The sequence below is a fragment of the Ambystoma mexicanum genome, chromosome 3p (assembly GCF_040938575.1).
Source record: "Ambystoma mexicanum isolate Mex_15411 chromosome 3p, UKY_AmexF1_1, whole genome shotgun sequence".
NCBI classification, from domain to species: Eukaryota; Metazoa; Chordata; class Amphibia; order Caudata; family Ambystomatidae; genus Ambystoma; species Ambystoma mexicanum.
Window position 1 is genome coordinate 689440746 of NC_090925.1, and position 17845 is coordinate 689458590.

General features: G+C 46.7%; 1 protein-coding gene across 2 annotated transcripts in view; it reads right to left on the reverse strand.

Annotated features, from left to right (window-relative positions):
* The window catches only part of HK3 (hexokinase 3), a 418595-nt gene that overhangs the window by 126896 nt on the left and 273854 nt on the right, over positions 1–17845 (reverse strand). For both annotated transcript variants that reach the window (XM_069651486.1, XM_069651485.1), the window contains 3 exons: positions 13090–13273; positions 12844–12999; positions 7588–7821 (listed from right to left, as the gene is read on the reverse strand). In XM_069651486.1, the coding sequence (XP_069507587.1) occupies positions 7588–7821; positions 12844–12999; positions 13090–13273 (574 nt within the window). The remainder of the gene's footprint in view (positions 1–7587; positions 7822–12843; positions 13000–13089; positions 13274–17845) is intronic.

The window sequence follows — 17845 nt, forward strand, 5'->3', positions numbered from 1 at the left end:
ATATGACCCATGCTATCTGGAATAGGTCCAATTGTTGGTTTTTTTTTACCATTTACCCCAGCATGGAGAAAGAGAAATGGGTTGGTATGTACATCCTTTAACGCTTAATACTGCCTGTTATGCATCATTAAGAGTGCTATTTTTCGGAAAATGGAATGATAGTGTCACTGGACAATTTGATAGAACGAAAATAAATCAATTTGAAAGATTGGTATTGGAACTGTTGGGTTGTTCCGTTTTTACAAGTAGAAGAAAAATAAAACCGGTAACAACAAGTCCAATAGATAGACTCTCTAAGCCTTACCAGTCCCTAATCACTTTTAAAATGGCTCCGGTTGGAAACAAAGATGCTGTGCCTCCCTCATATACTATTAATCATAGTCCACATTCTGTCCCATTTTGCTTACGGAAAAAGGGTTCCCACCCAGTGGGAACATTTACTAGATGTATGAATACTGCTGTGCTTGAACAAGAAGAAAAACCACTATATATAGTAGGTTCTGTTTATTTTATACGTGGATTTCAGGCCTATCCATGTTTACCTAGAACGTAGGAAGGGACCTGTTATTTAGGGATACTTGTACCTGGTGTATTTCTTGCAAAGACTTCTGGAATAGCAAAAATATCTAGATCTCGGCTACAACGAGATGATACTGCTGGGCAGATTGCTGGGATATAGCAAATCATTTATATGATTTTGCGGACAAGCTATAAATTCATGGAATATAAGAAAACTATCCAGGGTGTTAGAAAAAACGATAAATGGAACCACTGATATACTCTATAATATGACATTGGAACAAAAAGTAATTAGACTAGTTGCACTGCAAAATAGAAAGGTGCTTGATATTATTTTGGCTGATCGCAGAGGAGTATGCAAATTGGTGGGATCAGAGTGCTGTGTATTTGAAAGTGACTCCTCCACTACGATATTTGAAGCTGTTAAAATATTGCATGTCCTAAGCTCCAAAATTCATGTCCCCACAGGTGGTTGGAATCTGAATATAAGTTCATGGTTTTGGGAACTGCTTCGATCATGGGGATGGAAACTAATTGCAATCTTGGTTATGATATTTGGAATTCTCATATTCTGCTGTTGTTGCATACAATGCCTGCCAGTCCTCTGCTCCCAAATCACAAATGAATGTGTGCATGTAATCAGTATGAAAACTCCTCCTCACATGATAAGTGATGGTACACAACACGAAACCGAAATAATTAAAGAATTTATGGCAATTAATATTTCTGATGACGATTATAGCGATATGAGTAGTTCGGAAATTGGACATGTGGTCCGATGAAGACGCGATGTATGGATGATGCTATTGGCTTAAGGCTAAAGGAGGGTTTGTTAGACCAGAAAAGTAATCGAATGATACATATAATATGTTGGCCAGAAGTGAATCGCATCATGTTCCAAACATCGCAATCCAAGAATCATCAGTGTAACCATAGGGCGTCCATTTTGTGAAATGTCGGGCATTTGTTTTTTTTGTGCTTTTTCTGTTAAACGCTTTGCAAACATATTCTATGCTTTAGAATCGCACACAGTGTGAGGCCATGGCTTGAACTCTGAAATACTAACAGAGACAGGAATGTCAAACTGTGCAGAAATACATTGTTTTCCTCTCTCACTAAGTTCTTGAAGTCGAGCAGAAGGCGCATCTAATCAGTTAGTCCAGGTGCCGGTTTGTCTTGCAAGCACTGTTGTAAAAGGCAATTAAACATGAATTATATTCTCCTAGTGGTGCTCCTTCGCGGAGAAGGGTATTCTCTGCTTCAGAACTATCTGACCCTTAGCTCATGAGCCGTAACACACAGATAACATAGTATGGAATGTTTCTCTGCTCAGAACGAGATATCCTTACCAAGCCAGGACTCCATGTTCCTCATAACAGAAAGCTGTCTCTGCTGCCTTTGCTAGAATAACTATGTTTAGACTGAATGAAGACTTGTCGGAACGTGTCATAATTGTCATAATTGTCAATCACTGAACCCTAGCCTGTATGACCTGTATGTGGGCGGGTCGAGTTGCCGTTACGAAAAGATACTGTTAATGTGTATATATATTGCTGCTTGAGCGCTGTTCTCTCTCTCGCGGTTTATAGTGATAATACCGAACGCAAAAATCTCGAAAACAAAAATATCGAAAATAAAAGGCCGAAAACAAAAATATCGAATTTTTTTTTAGGACGTTTTTTTCGAAACGGGGGGGTTCCCCCCCAACCCACCTTTTTTTCTATTTTTTTTTATTTTAACCCTTTTTTTTACTTACCTGACCCCCAAAAACACATATAAATAAATAATTAAATTATTCGATATTTTTTTTTTCGAGATTTTTGTTTCGAGATTTTTGTTGTTCGGTATTATTGTTTCGGCCTTTTGACTGACCACCCTCTCTCGCATCTCACAGTGTTTGGGAACACACGTCGTGAGGCATTGAGACCCAGTCGGCTGACTGAGAAACTTTGAATAAAACCAGACTTGTTTGGAAAATGAACCTTGCGTCTGACGTGTCATTATAGTATATGGTTATTGTGCCTTAGTTTCCATATGCGGTCGTTATGGCCTAGCAGATGGACAGTTTCAGGAAGGAACGGGATGCACTCTGGATACTGACAGGAGGGTAGTTGGTAAAGTAATCAGTCTAACTGTTCAAGATTATTTGGTTCCAGCACCAAGGGGGCAAAGGGTCATAACTGTCTCTAGGGCCTTCGGAGAAGGACCAGGGGGGCATAACCACAATGTACCTTGTGCTGAAGAAGATCTTGGTGCTTGACAGTGTAGAGGCAGTTCCAGGGTGCTTTGCAGCCCTTGATACAGAGTTAGGGGCGGGAGACAGCTGCGGGTAGCAGTTGGGCAAGCAAGGCTGGACTGACGTCTGCAGGGTGACTGGTGCGGTGGCTCAGGGCCAAGAATCATTGTCTCTGTGCTGGTTGGCGGATCTGGAATACTGGTTGAGGTGTCTCTGGTGACTGCGGTGTGATAATAGACAGTGGTGCAGCCGGATGCATTTCGAGGACTCGATTGTCTTGAAAATGTCCTTAAAAGATGGATGCTGGATGATGCTTGTGTGGCACTCCTCCTAGCTTCTTTGCAGGGCTTGTGTCCTTTCAAGGCAGACAACCCAAAGCTCAGGACAGTGTTTGCAGGCAACAGCCTTGTCCTTAGTTCATATACTTTGCAGGACTTCCCACCTAAGAAGCTTGCTGGCAGAACCTAGCAGGGCACGCTGTGTGCTGGCTGGTTAATGGTTCTGGAGCTCTGGATGGTTCCTTTGAGTCTGGTATCTCCCTCTGTTCCCTTGGAGATGCTTAGGGCAGGGATCTTGCTTCCCTCTCAGAACTACTGGCCTTCCTTCACTGGTGGAAGATGTAAGGTAGACTGTACCTTCAGCTCAGGTCCAAATGAGTCCTTCTTCTTACTCCTTTCGAAGTCTTCAGATGATCTGCTAAGTGAGGGGTTCAGCCCTCTTTTAAAGCCAAATGGGCCCCAGTGATTGGTGCAGGATAAGTCTTCGTTAATGAACCAATCATAAGTCCCCACCAACAATCTTCTGTTATGCATGAGGTCAGTACCAGTGTGCTCAGCAACAGGACAGACAAGGGGGTAACAACAAATACCCAAGTCCCACCCATCTACCTGTCTGTTGTAAATCACAGTGTCTCTCTGGTTAACTGAGCTCTCTGTGACTCTTTATTAAAGCGCAGGGTTCCCTTGAAGTTTATACTGGGAGCAGACTTTCTGTCTCCCCCAAACCCCATACTTCTCCCCTCTGAAAGGGGTTCAGATCTGCAGGGGTTTGCCTACAGTAAATAGTGGACCCAGATATGCATTTCACTGCCTTTCATACAGCGGGGTGGGAACTAGCTTCAAGGTGTTAGCCCCGCCTTTCCTGTTGTCTATTCCGGCAACCAAGCCCCTTAAGGCTTGCTTCAATTATCTCTCATTAGTATGCACTGCCACCAGCCGGAGGACAAAGGAAAGCAGATCCATGGGGCCTTTGATATTTAAATTAGGATGTCCATGCTGGCGGAAGGTGTGCCTTCCCCCTCCTTGAGATGCTTTGATGTACCCGGGGCTGTCACATTCCAGCTGAATATGACATGGGAAGACGTCGCCTGTAGGCTGTGTCTTCCCAGAGTACATCTGACTATGTGTTTTGTGTGGAAGCAGATTCACTGTGTGTGGAATGGCCTCACACAGTCCTCGGAAATTGGTCTCCCATCATTCCTTTTCATTATTAAACAATCAAAAAAGCCCAGGTGAGCGCACACTCCCTGTGCAGATGGTCGAATTCCTCATAGGCAAGCAGACCCATATATTATTGAATACGGCTCTGGTTTACGCTGGAGCTATCAAGATATAGAGATGCTCTAACTGTTGTCATTTCACAACCAGGTGGGAGCAACATCCAGTGGTGCACTCATGTCAGGACCGAACTAAGCGCTCTCAATCTGAACCACCTTTGGTCAAATCCTCACATTATAAATCGTCAGACAAAATATTTGATCCAGCAAGGTTATTGTGCAAGGGTACAGCTAGTCATCTCTAATTATTTAATGTCCATGACCCAAGCACGTGAATCTCAGAGATGCAAACCAGTACTAGGGAAGAAAGATTACCTGGATAAAATAAATGCACCATGGATGAGAAGTCTCTATGTTAAACATCACCTGGGCATATTGACTCAATTCATTAATGTTTTCATGGCGGGCGGTAGTACAGGAGATTTCCCAGCCTATATATCGGACACAGAATCAGTTGACCACTTTTTGTTTCTTTGACCCCTTTACTTCGCAATTAGGAAAAGGTATCTTAGGGTGATCATCCTGAAGTATAACATCAGACATCTCAATGAGTCCTTACTTTTGTCCAACAATACTTCCGAGGACCTTGCTTTTTCATGTTAAATCGGGCGGGCATGGCAACACATGAAACATTTTTTGGGTCAGTTGTAAGTGCAAGTAGAACTACACAAGGGACAGATTGTATATAGGATTGCGCATTTGTGAGGAATTCGACCATCCACACGGTGGGTGTGTGCTCGCCTGGGCCTTTTGGACATTTTAAATGAAATTGAATGATGGCAGATCAACCTCTGGAAAACACGTGGGTTTAATCCACACACATTTTTCAATGCTCACTGCATGACATACGCATAGACCCGTACTCAGGGTAGACACAGCCTACAGGCGCAGTCCTCCCTGTCATATTTAGTTGGGATATGACAGCCAGCAGTACACCATGTCATCTCACTATAGGGGAATGTCAATCTTCCCCCTGCCATGGCCAGCTTGATTAAGTAACAAAGGCTCCATGGATCTTCCCTGCTCTTTTGTTTAGCCCTGCGGCTGGTGGTAGTGATTAACATACACATAGAACGTACTTCAAACAGGTCCACAGGCCTGGCTGCAGAGGTTAACAAAGGAGACAGGAAACCCCAGCAACCTTTCATATGCAACTATGTCAACCTGAAGCCAGCTCCTGCCTCTCTGTATCAATGGAGAGTGAACTGTCATGTCTGGGACTGCGCATTTACATAAGTCCTCCCCTCAGGGGGGACCCCATTCATAAGGTGCAAAAATGTGGTTTGCAGGAGCCAGAGTGTCTGGTCTCACCGCAGCTTCAAGGGAGATCTGCCACTTTAATTAGGAACCACAGAGAGCACCATTAACAGAGGGACCCGGGACCTTTTGGTCCACAACAGACAGGAAGATGGGTGTGATTTAGTATTACATGGTTTCACCCTTTACCTTTTCTGTGGCAAAGAACTCTGGTTATAATCTCATGCATATAGGAGATGGGTGGTGGGGACCCAGTATTGGTTCATTAAGGTAGGCTTAGCCCGCAACAATCCCTGCGTTCCATTTGGCTTTAAACGAGTGCTGAGTCCCTCTTTTGACAGATGATCTAAAGGCTTCACCAGAAGCACAAGGAATAACTCATCATTGTACCCTGGCTGAAGGTACAGTCTGCCATACATCTTCCGCCAGTGAAGGAAGGCCAGGACCTCCAAGAGGAAAGCAGGAACCCTCCCCTAAACATCCCCAGAGAACAGAGGGAGATAAAGAATCCAGTGGACCCTTCAGCAGCTGCAGTACCAGTACCCAGCCAGCACACTGTGTGCCTTGCTAGGCTCTGCTGCAAGCTTCCTAGGTGGGAAGTGTCAGAGATTCTCTGAATCCAAAAACCAAGTACAAGGCAGCTGCCTGCAACACACTCCTCAGCTTTGGGCCGTCCACCTTAAAGGATGACACAAGGTAATTGAAGAAGCTGGGAGAAGTGCCCCAACGAGCATCTACCGGCATCTGCATTAAAGGACATTTTCAAGCCAGTCGAGATCCTTGAGCTGCAATCGACTGCAGCACTGACTGTTGTCAAGCCGCAGTTGCTTAAAGACATCCGAGACATCTTGACCAGTGCTTCAGTATCACCAACCAGCACTAAGACGACGATTCCTGACCTGGCTGAACTATCTTGCCGCCTGATCTCCGCAGCTGACTCCGGTCTTGAACTCTGTCACAGAAGCCTGGAAAGCACACTGAAACCGACTCAACCAAGTTGAGCACCAAGAACACCTACAAGCAAAAAGTACATTGTGGTTCTGTCCCTGTGGTCTTTTTCCAAAGGCACCTAGAGAAATTTTAAGACCCTTTGCTCCCTTTGTGCTGAAGCCAAGTATCCTTGAACTATTGCGATTAATTTCTATACCGACTACCCTCCTGTCAGTATCCAGAGTGCATCCCTTTTCCTTCTTTGAAACTATCTGTCCTCTGCATTCATTTGCAGGGTGGGTTGTATTTCATAGTGTTGCTAGAATTGTCTGTTCTGATAATAATAAAGTAGATATGTGTATACAACCTTGACTGGACAGTCCCTTTTGTCATTGGGCAATAATTGTATTTTCGCTGTGTTGCAACTAACCAACGTTCCACGACCTTGCAGAGCTAAGCCTGTCGTTCCGTCCACGTTACCAGAAATTGAACAAGGAGGTTTATAATTTGCTTGTGTTTCCAATCTGTTCGGATCCCTTCTATACAATGATAGCATGACTGTGAAAAAAAGTGTGTCATAGATACTGTAATAGTGTGATGCATAATGTGATAGGTAAGGTGAATGGAATTCTGCTAATATATGGGCTTGTTGGTTATATACTGAAATAGAGTGTAATTGTTTCTATCATGTGCTATTCATGGTGTTGTTGGAGACTGCCCTACGGATTCGAGCACTGCAGACTGGAGTTAAGACTACCAAAGAAAGACAGTTCAGAAAAACATCAAACAAAAAAAGCAGCAGTGCACCGCACGATTGGCACAGGGTGCCAGGGCCTAGATTCCTGAGAGAGTCCCCTGCCCTCAAAAGCTCTACACACGATATACTACACACGAGGTATCTCTTAACTGAGACTTTGTTTTGGTTTGTAACTTCCCAACCTCTTCCATGTTGCTGCTCCTTATAGTGTGATAGAGAGTGTGATAGTGTGATAGATTCTAAAAGAGTGTCGCAGATGCAATTAGATTACGGTAGGGACTGCAATAATGTGGTAGAAACTGTGTTAGTGGGCGTGCTCATTTGGGAACTTACTTTGGGTGCTTCTTGTACACGGTCCCGTCCACTCCCACTGTGGTGCGCAGCTCAGTCAATCCCCGGTTCATCCGAATTCGAGTGACGATGGCGGCCAGTCCAGCGGCGCAGAGATTGGCCGAGCGGGTGGACACTGTGCTGCAGACCAACCGGACACTGAGGCAGTCTTTGTCACTCGCCCGAAGCTCAAACTGGGACAGGATCTTCCTGACGTCATCCAATCCGGCGGCGTCCCTGTGTCGGGCAAAGACGTGAGAGGTCATCGTTATAGGGGCACTGGACGCAATGTCGGCCTTCAGAACCATTTTAGCACTTAAGGAAAGGGGAAGAGTGACTCAAAGCAATGCCAATTGGAGAAGACCCAATGGTGCTGCCACCTATCCACAAAGATTACCGTGGAATGAGCATTCCTCTACAGGGAAGCAGAAGGGACAGTGCACCCAATTACAGATCAGTAAACGTGGTGCTCCCTAAAGTGCCATGGGGTGAACAGGGAGCCCTCATCAGCCGAACAAGCTCTGGCTGAACATACAGAGGTTCCATGTAATAACGTTCCAGCAAAAATGTCTCCTGACAAAAATGTCCCCATTTTGTCATTACATTGAACATGCGCGGGACACCCCCGCAACCCCTGATTTTTTACTTTTTTTTATAAGAAGGGGAGCATGGGACATCCCCGCAACCTGTCCCCATACATAATGTCACCATATATAATGTCGCCAATCCTCCATGCCAGGCAATTTATCAACAGCCAGAAGAGGAGCACACACCAAGGTGTTCAGGAGTGGTGGCAGGAATGAGAAGCTCAGAAAAGAGCCTTTCCAACACTCATGGTGTCCCAGCATCAGGGGATGGAGAGCTGTGACTCAAAAAAAGGAAATGCACAAACAGGGGTTGGAACACTACTCTGTAAAGCAAGGAGTCAGCCTATTTGGTATCAGTCGATTACTGAGCAGAAGAACATCACCAACACGAAAATACCACATTTGAAAAAGCACATGTGCCCGCAATTATATGCAAGGGGGAATAGGGTAATAATAAATATAAGGGGAGTACGAGTGGGGAAATGTGTGGGGAAAAAAATCGGCATTTTCGTGTTCGATGTTTTTCTGTTGAGGTGATCTCATAGATCTGCCTGGTTGCTAAAGGAGAGGGACGAGAGATGCGCTTTGTGAGGCTGCAGGGTGAAGTTGGCGCGGGAGTGGCTGAATGCATATTTTCCCAGGATTCACAACAAAACAAAAAATGGCCACCCAAGAAGAGGTGCCAATGAATAACCTCTGGCCAGGAGGTGGGTGCTGGTGCTTTCACATTCCTTAAGGTGTATAAACAAATAAGTAAATAATGGATACATCAAAAGAGATGTAAGGGCTCAGCGCGGCGGTGTGGGCCACGTGAATAGCCATGTTAAACTCCCTCAAGACATTTGGAAGGTTCTAGATATTTAAAGAGCTCAGGGCGCTGGTGGCGGCCATGTTAAACACCTCAAGACATGGGCAGGTGTTATGTTAAAAGCTGTTGTTAGAGAGTTTGCTCTCCACCAGTGGCCTCCTGGCACTAATGCTCCCCGGGGTTGCAGCGCGTGGAGTGAGCTGGCGCTCGTGCACGAAAGAGGTGGGTTTTTAAATGTCTCTGAAACCGCAGGTGGCCTTTGAAGACTGTGATGAGCAGGGGCCTTGGAAGCGTGTGCAGGTTTAAGGTTAGAGGCTTTGGTATGGCCTGTGACACCCCACCAGCTTAACCCAAGCATGACTGCACCAGGGTCAAGCAGGCTTGGAATTCATAAGGATGGGTCGGTTAGGAATATCATTTTGTTGGATTTGAGCGACATGCGATAAGTTCTTGCTAATGATGACCCCCAAGGTTTTTTTTATCACAGGGGAGGACGTGGGACATAGCCTCAAAATAGAATGGCGGAAATAGATTGACAGCCAGTGCAGCAGCATCCTGCCACCAGGATCTCGGTCTTGCTTGGTTTAAGTTTAAGAACATGTGGTCCCTTCTAAGCACACAAAAGCTAAGACAAAAAATGTAAACCTGCTACAGACAGTGTGAGTGGAGGAAGATGTTCCCTCCCAACACAAAATGGCTGTCATTGGCACGGTTACAAAGTTAAAACAAAAGGAGCAGATCCGATGTGGAAGAGGGCAGAGGTTTACATTAACAAATTATTGGGATGCAGGATTGGAGGGGAGGTCTCACCAAACGGGAGTGGGGTCCCTGGACTCTTGCAGACACACAGAAACTGGAAAACTGTGAAACAAGGCCAGTGAAAGAACACTGCAAGGATGTGCATGAAAAGAAAGACTGCACACAAGCAGGTTGTGTTACTACTGGATTAGTGGTCAAGTTTTCTAGTTGTGGAGACCTCATGTGGAGTACTGTATCCCACTCTGAAACCTCATCTACAAATGTAGCCCCCCTGCACATCTGGGAGGGTGTCTTCACCTCTGGAGGCCACATCTGCGTCTGCCAAGTTTGGAAGGCTCAAATGGAGCTGTGTGGACAGTCATGAAGGCCACATCTCTAGAGTGATAACAATGTTTGTTTGTTTATTTATTTATATAGCGCTCCAGACCCAGGAGTAAAAGGGCTCTTAAGGACAGGTTACAAAAGTACAATATATATAGAATTTGCAGTTATACATTTTGTAGAGGTAATATACAATATATACAGCCAGAAGTAGTTAGATTATACAAATTAAACATTTGAGTGGTATGTACAGTATATACAGTAGTCGTGGTTTTTAGTCCGATTTGGGCTTGGTTTTATCCAGTAGCCAACCAATGACTAGTTTCCTGAATAGTTGGAAGGATTCGGTTGATTTGATATTCAAAGGCAGGGTATTCCACAGTTGAGGGGCGAGGACCGTGAAGCTTGAGCCGCCGGCTCTTTTAGAGGTGAATCTAGGCACAGTGAGGCAAATAGTGTTGGAGGATCTGGTAATTCTAGTGTTTGGCTTCAAGGTGAGTTTGTTGGTGAGATGGGGGGGCTAGGTGCTTTAAGGCTTTGTAGGAGAGGCAAAGAATTTTCAGGTCAATTTTTTGTTGAATGGAAAGCCATTTGCAAGAAATTCTGATGGGGGAGATGTGCTCTCTTTGAGGAATGTTTAGTGCTGCTCGCAGCGCATTGTTTTGGAGAACCTGAAGTTTATTGATTATGCCTTGGTTGGCACCTAGGTAAAGGCTATTGCAATAATCAAGCTTAGATTGTATGAGAGCCCTGGCCAGTGTGAGGCAACTGTTGGTGGATAAAAAAGGTCTGCAAGCTCTAATTAGTTTCCCAGTGTAGGCGGTAGTTGAGGCGGTCATGTTGACTTGTTTAGAGAAGTTGGTATTGGCGTCAAGATAGAAGCCTAGGGTTTTCACATGTTTAACGACGGGGATAGTGTTACGATCGATGATGATGTTGGTGTAGTCAGGGCTGAGTTTCTGTAAATTATTGGGTGATCCGACTAGGAGGAGCTCCGTCCTCTCATCATTCAGACATAAGCCGTGTGTGGCCATCCATGCCTGAATAATGGAGAAGATTTCGTTAATCCTAGTGACGTCGACATTGTAGTTACCAGAGATGGTGAGCAGTATCTGAGTGTCATCCGGGTCGTTGGTGTAGGTGACACCCAGATGGTGCAGTTTATCAAAAAGAGGTTTTGTGAAAATGTTGTATGGGGGGGCACAAGATCCTTGTGGGACACAACAAGTAATGGGAATAGGGTCTTCTGCAGCCACAGGTGAAAAGACCCTCATGGTTCTGTTGGCTAAGAAGGAAGGATTCTATCCACATGACAGCTGAAGAGGAGAAATGGGCAGCAGATGAGAGGTGGTTGCAGAGTATTTTATGGTTGACCAGGTCGAAGGCTGCTGAGAGGTCTAGAAGAAGCAGGATGGCCGCTTTACCTTTGTCTTTGATGTCATCAATCTGACTTTTGAGGTCAACAAGGGCAGTTTCTGTTCCATGTTGGGGTCAAAAGCCAGATTGACGCAAACCTAACAATTGATTGGACTCTAAGTAATCCTGAATTTGCAAGTAGGCAACTCTATCAAGGATTTTTAGCAGGAAGGGGACTGTAGTGATAGGCCTGTAGTTGGTGGGAATGGCTGGGTCTAATGATTGTTTTTTTAGGAGAGGGAGAACCCATGACTGTTTCAGGTTGTTAGGTATAGAGTTGGGGGAGAAGGATAGGTTTATAAGTTTGGAGATGAAGGGGGATAGGTCTCTCGCTGCATCTTTGATGATCTGGGCAGGGCAGCTGTCCCCGTTGCAATTAGAAGGTTTGAGGGATGCTATCATTTTTTGGACTTCCGGTATAGTGACCTTTTTGAATGTGAAGCCAGAGGTGATATGGGTAGGGGTGGATATGCTGGGGGTGGAGGAGTTACTATTGGAGAGTTGTACACGTTTGGCTTCAATTTTCATTTGAAGGCCAATGATTTTATTGGCAAGGGCATTTTGGATGCTAGTGCACCAAGGTTTGTCTTTCACACAGGTGTCCGTCGGTGGGTTGGGATTTTCTAATTCCTCGGGAATAGTGAAGAGTTCTTTAGCAGAGGATCCTGCCTTGTCTATTCTCACATTGTAAGCTTCCTTCTTAGTGCAGATGATCTCTTTTTTGGAGAGGGAGGAGATGGTCATGAGATTAGTTTTATTTTCAGCTGATGGGGTTGTTTTCCATTTGGTTTCCATCTTGGCTTTCTTTTTTCTAAGAGTTTTGAGTTCAGGAGTGTACCAAGAGTTCAGGTGCGCTCTCGGTTTGCCTTTACGTAACTTTAGTGGGGCCACAGCGTCAATGGCGTTAGTCATGGCGTCATTGTAGGTGCTGACTAGGGAGTTGAGGTCAGCAGTGGCTGGAAGCGAGTTTAAGAAGGGGAGAACCAGTGGTGTAAGGGTATCCGCCGTAATGTTACGCTTGTTTCTAGTTGGGCATGCTGGCGCGTGGGGGCACTGTTTGGGATTAGGGTTATTAATGCTGATGTCAAATGCTGATGTACTTGACACAGTCCAAAGATGGGCCATCTAATGATGTGTAGGGGTTTCCCCACACATCTGATGACTTAGTGGAAGGTAGGCAGACAGGGACATGGACAAGATGGCCCTTATTATACAAGGAATAAACGCAGTGACGTGTTCTCATGTTTCCAGTGGCAGGGCCTCTTGGAACGCGGGGTCATGTTAGGGAAATATGAGTGTAGAGGCGGGAGACTCGGGGAATGCTCAAACGTTGCACTGGAGACCGGGCAGAAGGCGCGTTCTACTCACTCCTCAATTGAAGAGACATGCTTGGTCTCAAAGCTTCCCTTGATGAGGAGAGCTGGAGTGGCGACCCCTTGGAAGAGAAGTCCCTGCTGGGCCAGCCGGACCAGGATGAGCCGCACAATCTCCCCCATGTACATCCCGCTGATCATCTTCTCGAAGCTGGGGGCAAAACAAACAGGTGTTACATGTGGATGAGCACAATAGCGGGCACAGCGAGAACACCCTTCCAGGCCCACGTCTCACACTCACCTCTGCCTGCCCTGGTTCAGGGACTCCCGGTCCACCTGGTGATCAAACTCAGTCTGTATGTGCTCCAGGGCGCTGTCGTCTCCGAAGCCACCCCACTCCATGTTCACGCACATGCGCCCCTCGTCCCCCTCGACCCGTTCCACGTTCTGCATCTCCTCCATGTAGCAGGCGTTGGAGCCTGTGCCTGTGTGGGGGAAATGTGTAAAGCTAGGGTCACAACCAGCGAACGTGGGGTGAGGTGTGCCACAGTACTAGCCCTGTGGCTCAAGAAGCATATACGGGGTGAAGCGCGGAACTCATTCAACCCCTGGGTAGTTCTCTCACACCAGCAAGGAGGGGTTTCCTAACAGAGGTGGTCATTTGCTAGTAAAGACAAACGGCGAAGAGAGGAGTCAGATGAAGAGCAGCTCTGTATTAGGCTATAGTAAGAACAATGATGCCGCGGGAGGATAGCTTGGGGGCAACGTGCTCGCCTTGGAAGCAAGATGACACAGAGCAACACAGGTTGGATCAACCAACACAGGTTCGATCCCCAGGGTGCTTTGAAACCTCTGGGTATTACGTGCGTTATAAATAACCTATCATATCATTAACATTGTACCAGCTTGAAAACATTTGTTTTTCTTATTGTTTTTTAATCAACAAATGGAAAACGTTAAACGGGGAGCAGCAAATAGCTAAAACGTGTTAAGGGGCGTTTCCTTCACCTATGAATACAACATAAAACCTGGCAAATGTTACTTTTCCACCATCACAAAGACACGCAACGATACAAACATATGGAAGCCGGTGGTTCAAAGCCACAAAGACGGCAACATCCAAAAGTGTTGTTATGCTCCATCGGGCTCAATATTTTAAAACATCATGAAGAAAGTGTGATCACCCATCAGCAAATTGCATAGCTACAATTAGCGAGAAAAGAGATTATTTATTTATTTTTTAATTTGACTTTAGAAAGCACTTGAGTGCGGTACACAATTGTGAAAAGAGCAATATAAATAAAACTAGACGAGCAAATGAAAAGCAGGCAGCAAGATGTTCCATTCTTAACAATAAGATATAGCAAGAAAGCGAGCATTGAGAAAAGATCGGGAATCGGCAAGAGTGGAAAGTGAGCGGAGACAGTAGGGATGAGCATTCCCAAGTTTGGGAGCAAGTTGGACCGTGCACCGGAAGGGCAAAGCACAGCTAATGGCGAGAGAGATAAGGAGTGAAGGGGGAACAGGATAGCAGGGTCGGCTTTAGGCCAGGACGGGCCGCGCGACCGCCCGGGGCGCAATTAGCCCCCCGGGGCACCATTAGCCCACCGCCACGGGTGGGCTAATATGGTGGGGCACATTTAATAACAATTTCGCATCAGCACCCTATTGAGATGATTATCTTCCCACTCTGACACGGGAGCAAGGTGGTTTTCATTAGAATAGGGCACTCAAGCATTAGCAAAAAAAAATTCCCCCGCCCCCGCTTGCTTTGACCAGGGGCACGTGAGGAAGGGTGGGGGCGCCACATTTTTTTTAAACCGGCCAGGGTGCTACCTCTGCTAAGGCCGGCACTGTAGGATGGCACCGACAGATACAAGAGGAGCATCTTGCTGAACCATGAAGACATTGTAAGACAACACAGAAGCAGCAAACCTGAAGATTGGAAGAGCCAGTCAGTCACCAGAGGGTAACTAGAGAGGGAGGCAGTAGGAGCAGAGAGCTGGGAGGACAGCGGAGAAAATGATGCGAGGGCAGTCACGGGAGGATCGTGCAGGGAGGGAAAGAGATTCTGTCTTGGAGGAGATGAGATGAAGAGAGTGAGGGGGCAACCAAAAAGTGTGGCTAGACCGTCAGCTATAGAAGTGAGAGCCTGATCAGTGACAGAAGGGAAGGAAACTAAGACATGAGAGGCATCCGCATAGAGAGGCTAAAAGCACAGATAGAAAAGAGAAAGAAGATACAAGCGGAGCCTTGAGGGACACCCACACCTAGGGGGAGAGTGTAGAGCAGCCGCCAGCCCGGCTCGCAGAGCAGGAGTGGCTAGAAAGACAGGAAGAAAAGCGAGAGAGGACAGAGCCCGAAATGGGAAGTGAAAAAAGAGCAGAAAATAAGGAGAACATGAGTGACATGCAGAAGAGCTTTTCACCGAGTGAGCATGATGGAAGCCAGGCAGAAGCGAGGGGGGAGACATAGCGAAATGTTTGAGAACAGACAGCTTCTTTGAGACATTTTAACATGAAGGAAAATGTGTTGATAGTTTGAGGGAAGAGAAGGACCATGTACCTTTCTTTGTGAAACAGCTATTAATAATTCAAGCTAAATCTTACAGTTCCTCATTGAAATCAATGGCATACACTGTGTCTGCCGAGAAAAACATGCCCCACGAATCCCCATGCATCAGAAGGCAAACGTGGCAGCCACAAGCAGCCAACCTATTAAAATGCTTCATCAGACCACAAAGTGTGAAAATAAACTTCTAAGAATGTTGCTCAGGAAAAATCTTGCTTGAAAAATAGATTTCTTGAAATATTACTCCTTTTCCCTTCAATAAATGAAAAGCTCACTTTGAAACTCTGAGGGGAGGCAGAGAACTTTGGGCGGCAGTGGGATTTCTCCCAATGGGAAACAGGAAGAAGGAATATCTGAAGACCACTATGGGCCGCCGGCAAGATGGCTGCCACCTGTTTCTACTCCACAGAGAGCCAATGGTTCTGGCCACGAATGCTGATAAGAGCCCTCCCAGGGCTGCACAGTGTGACCATCCCATGTGAAAACTCTTGTAAGGCCTCCATTGTGCACCAGAGTAAATTACAAGGAATTACCTGGATCCAAATGGGGCAGAATACACCAGAAAGAGTGCCAAGATTGCTTCCCAATACAAGACCTTTTTTGCGGGGCAGGGTGTAGGGAACTCGGGTCAGACTGGTTTTTGACTGTAAGAAGGAATTGCGGGGGTCCCAGGCGAGGGGAGAAACGCAGGGGGTGGTGTGGCACCTTGCATGGTGGGCCCGTGGGTCTTCTAATATCCTCGTCGCCAATTATGTGGTGGCCTCGAAGGACGACAGGACGCCTGAAATGATTCTAACTGCCTTTATTATAAGGATACACAGGTGGGTGTCAATTGTCCAAGTGTGGGGCAGGAGCAGGTACTCACAGTTGCAGTTTGGGCCTCCCAGTTACTTCACTGGAGGCAGGGTGTGCACATTGATTGCACGCTGTAGGCTTCCAGGGCCCCCATGAGGCCTCCTATGGCATTGGACGTACGCCCTGGAAGCTAGGCTTCATGGGCTCCTAATGGCCCCAGTTATGTTGTCTCCTTAATCAGAGCAGCGCTGTGCCCAGACCGCTTTTCTGGCACTCTGCCAACGTTCTGCTGCAGGAGCGCGGGTCCACAAGATCTCGTTCTGCCGAGATCTCGCGAGACCGCGCTCCCGCGATCACGTGACGTCCTCACAGACTCTTTAGTAGTTTACTCTACCTAGTGGGTTCCCATTACAGTGAGTTTTTGGGACAGTGCAGTTTTATCACAGTGGAGGTGCACTGATAGGCCGCCGTTTTACCTCTGCACACACAAAAAGAAATGAGGGAGTAAGAGAGCCACAAGGTGGGACCAAAGTTAACCCTAATTATTGAAATGCAGCCTTGGGTCCGGCTGGTCCTCGTGGAAGGCAACGCCTTCTCAGAGCCTCTGCAGAGGAACCTTGCCTGACCCATATGAGGGTCGACATCCGGAGGCCATCACAGGGATCTGCAAACAGCCTTTGACGCCTCATTCGCTCTAGCCTCATCTCCCACTGCCAGGACTTGCACTCTGGCTCATGCAGGCCTATGACCTTTTACAACTGGGCCGCTACAGGGTTGCAGAGGAGGCTGACATCAAACCCAATAGGACCAATGCATGCCTATGTGGAGATGCAAGAAACAGTGAAGGTGCATGGAGGCTCTCGGAGGGTCTTGCGTGGATGTATATGGAGGTGTTGTGTGCCAGCACCATCAGGTTCTCCCTTCTCGTGGTCTCCATCCTGGGGGCAAAAGGGTTGTGTGTGCTGCTGCATTGAGTCGGGTGGAACTCTCCTCGCTTCATATGTGTGATCCACTTCTAAGTCAGGGATGCCCCTCCTACTTCATACCAGATGAGGATGTGGACGAGCCCCAGTGAAGAACTCATCCTCAGAAAAGGACCTGTGTGCCCCCCATAATCGACATGTATGGTTGACCCATTCCTGGTTAAGTATCGGCTCCCGGCTCACCATGCTGTGCAGGAAATGGGCCGGCGCTTGCAGAGCAACCCACGTTTCAACAAAAGGCTTGGCTTTCAGAAGACTCGGCATTGGAGGCTGAATACAGAAACAGACAGGCTTGGATTGGCAGCTCAGGTGTTCGGCCAATGCCTGAAAGAGGAAACACAAATGTGGACCGCTTTTGGCCCAATGCGTGGGCTGGTTTGGTGCACTGCACTTGCACTCTTCACAATGCACTGAAATGTATTTAATGCAGTGTCGAATCCTCGCATTCGCTGGTTTCGAGCCGTTTTCAGGACCGACTCGGACTGACCTTGGAATAATCATCACAAAAAGGAAGTGTGTGTACGTTAGCACGTCTCTGTGAGCCCAGGGCCTGTTACTGGATCTTTGTCCTTTGAAGCGCGATATGGCTGGGAGAATTGTGACGAATCACCTTCCCGGGCACCAGTGGTCCAGGGATGAATATCCATTTCTTAACCATCATCCAGCCCCGCATCTCTAGTACACCAGAAAGATCCGAACAGATTGGAA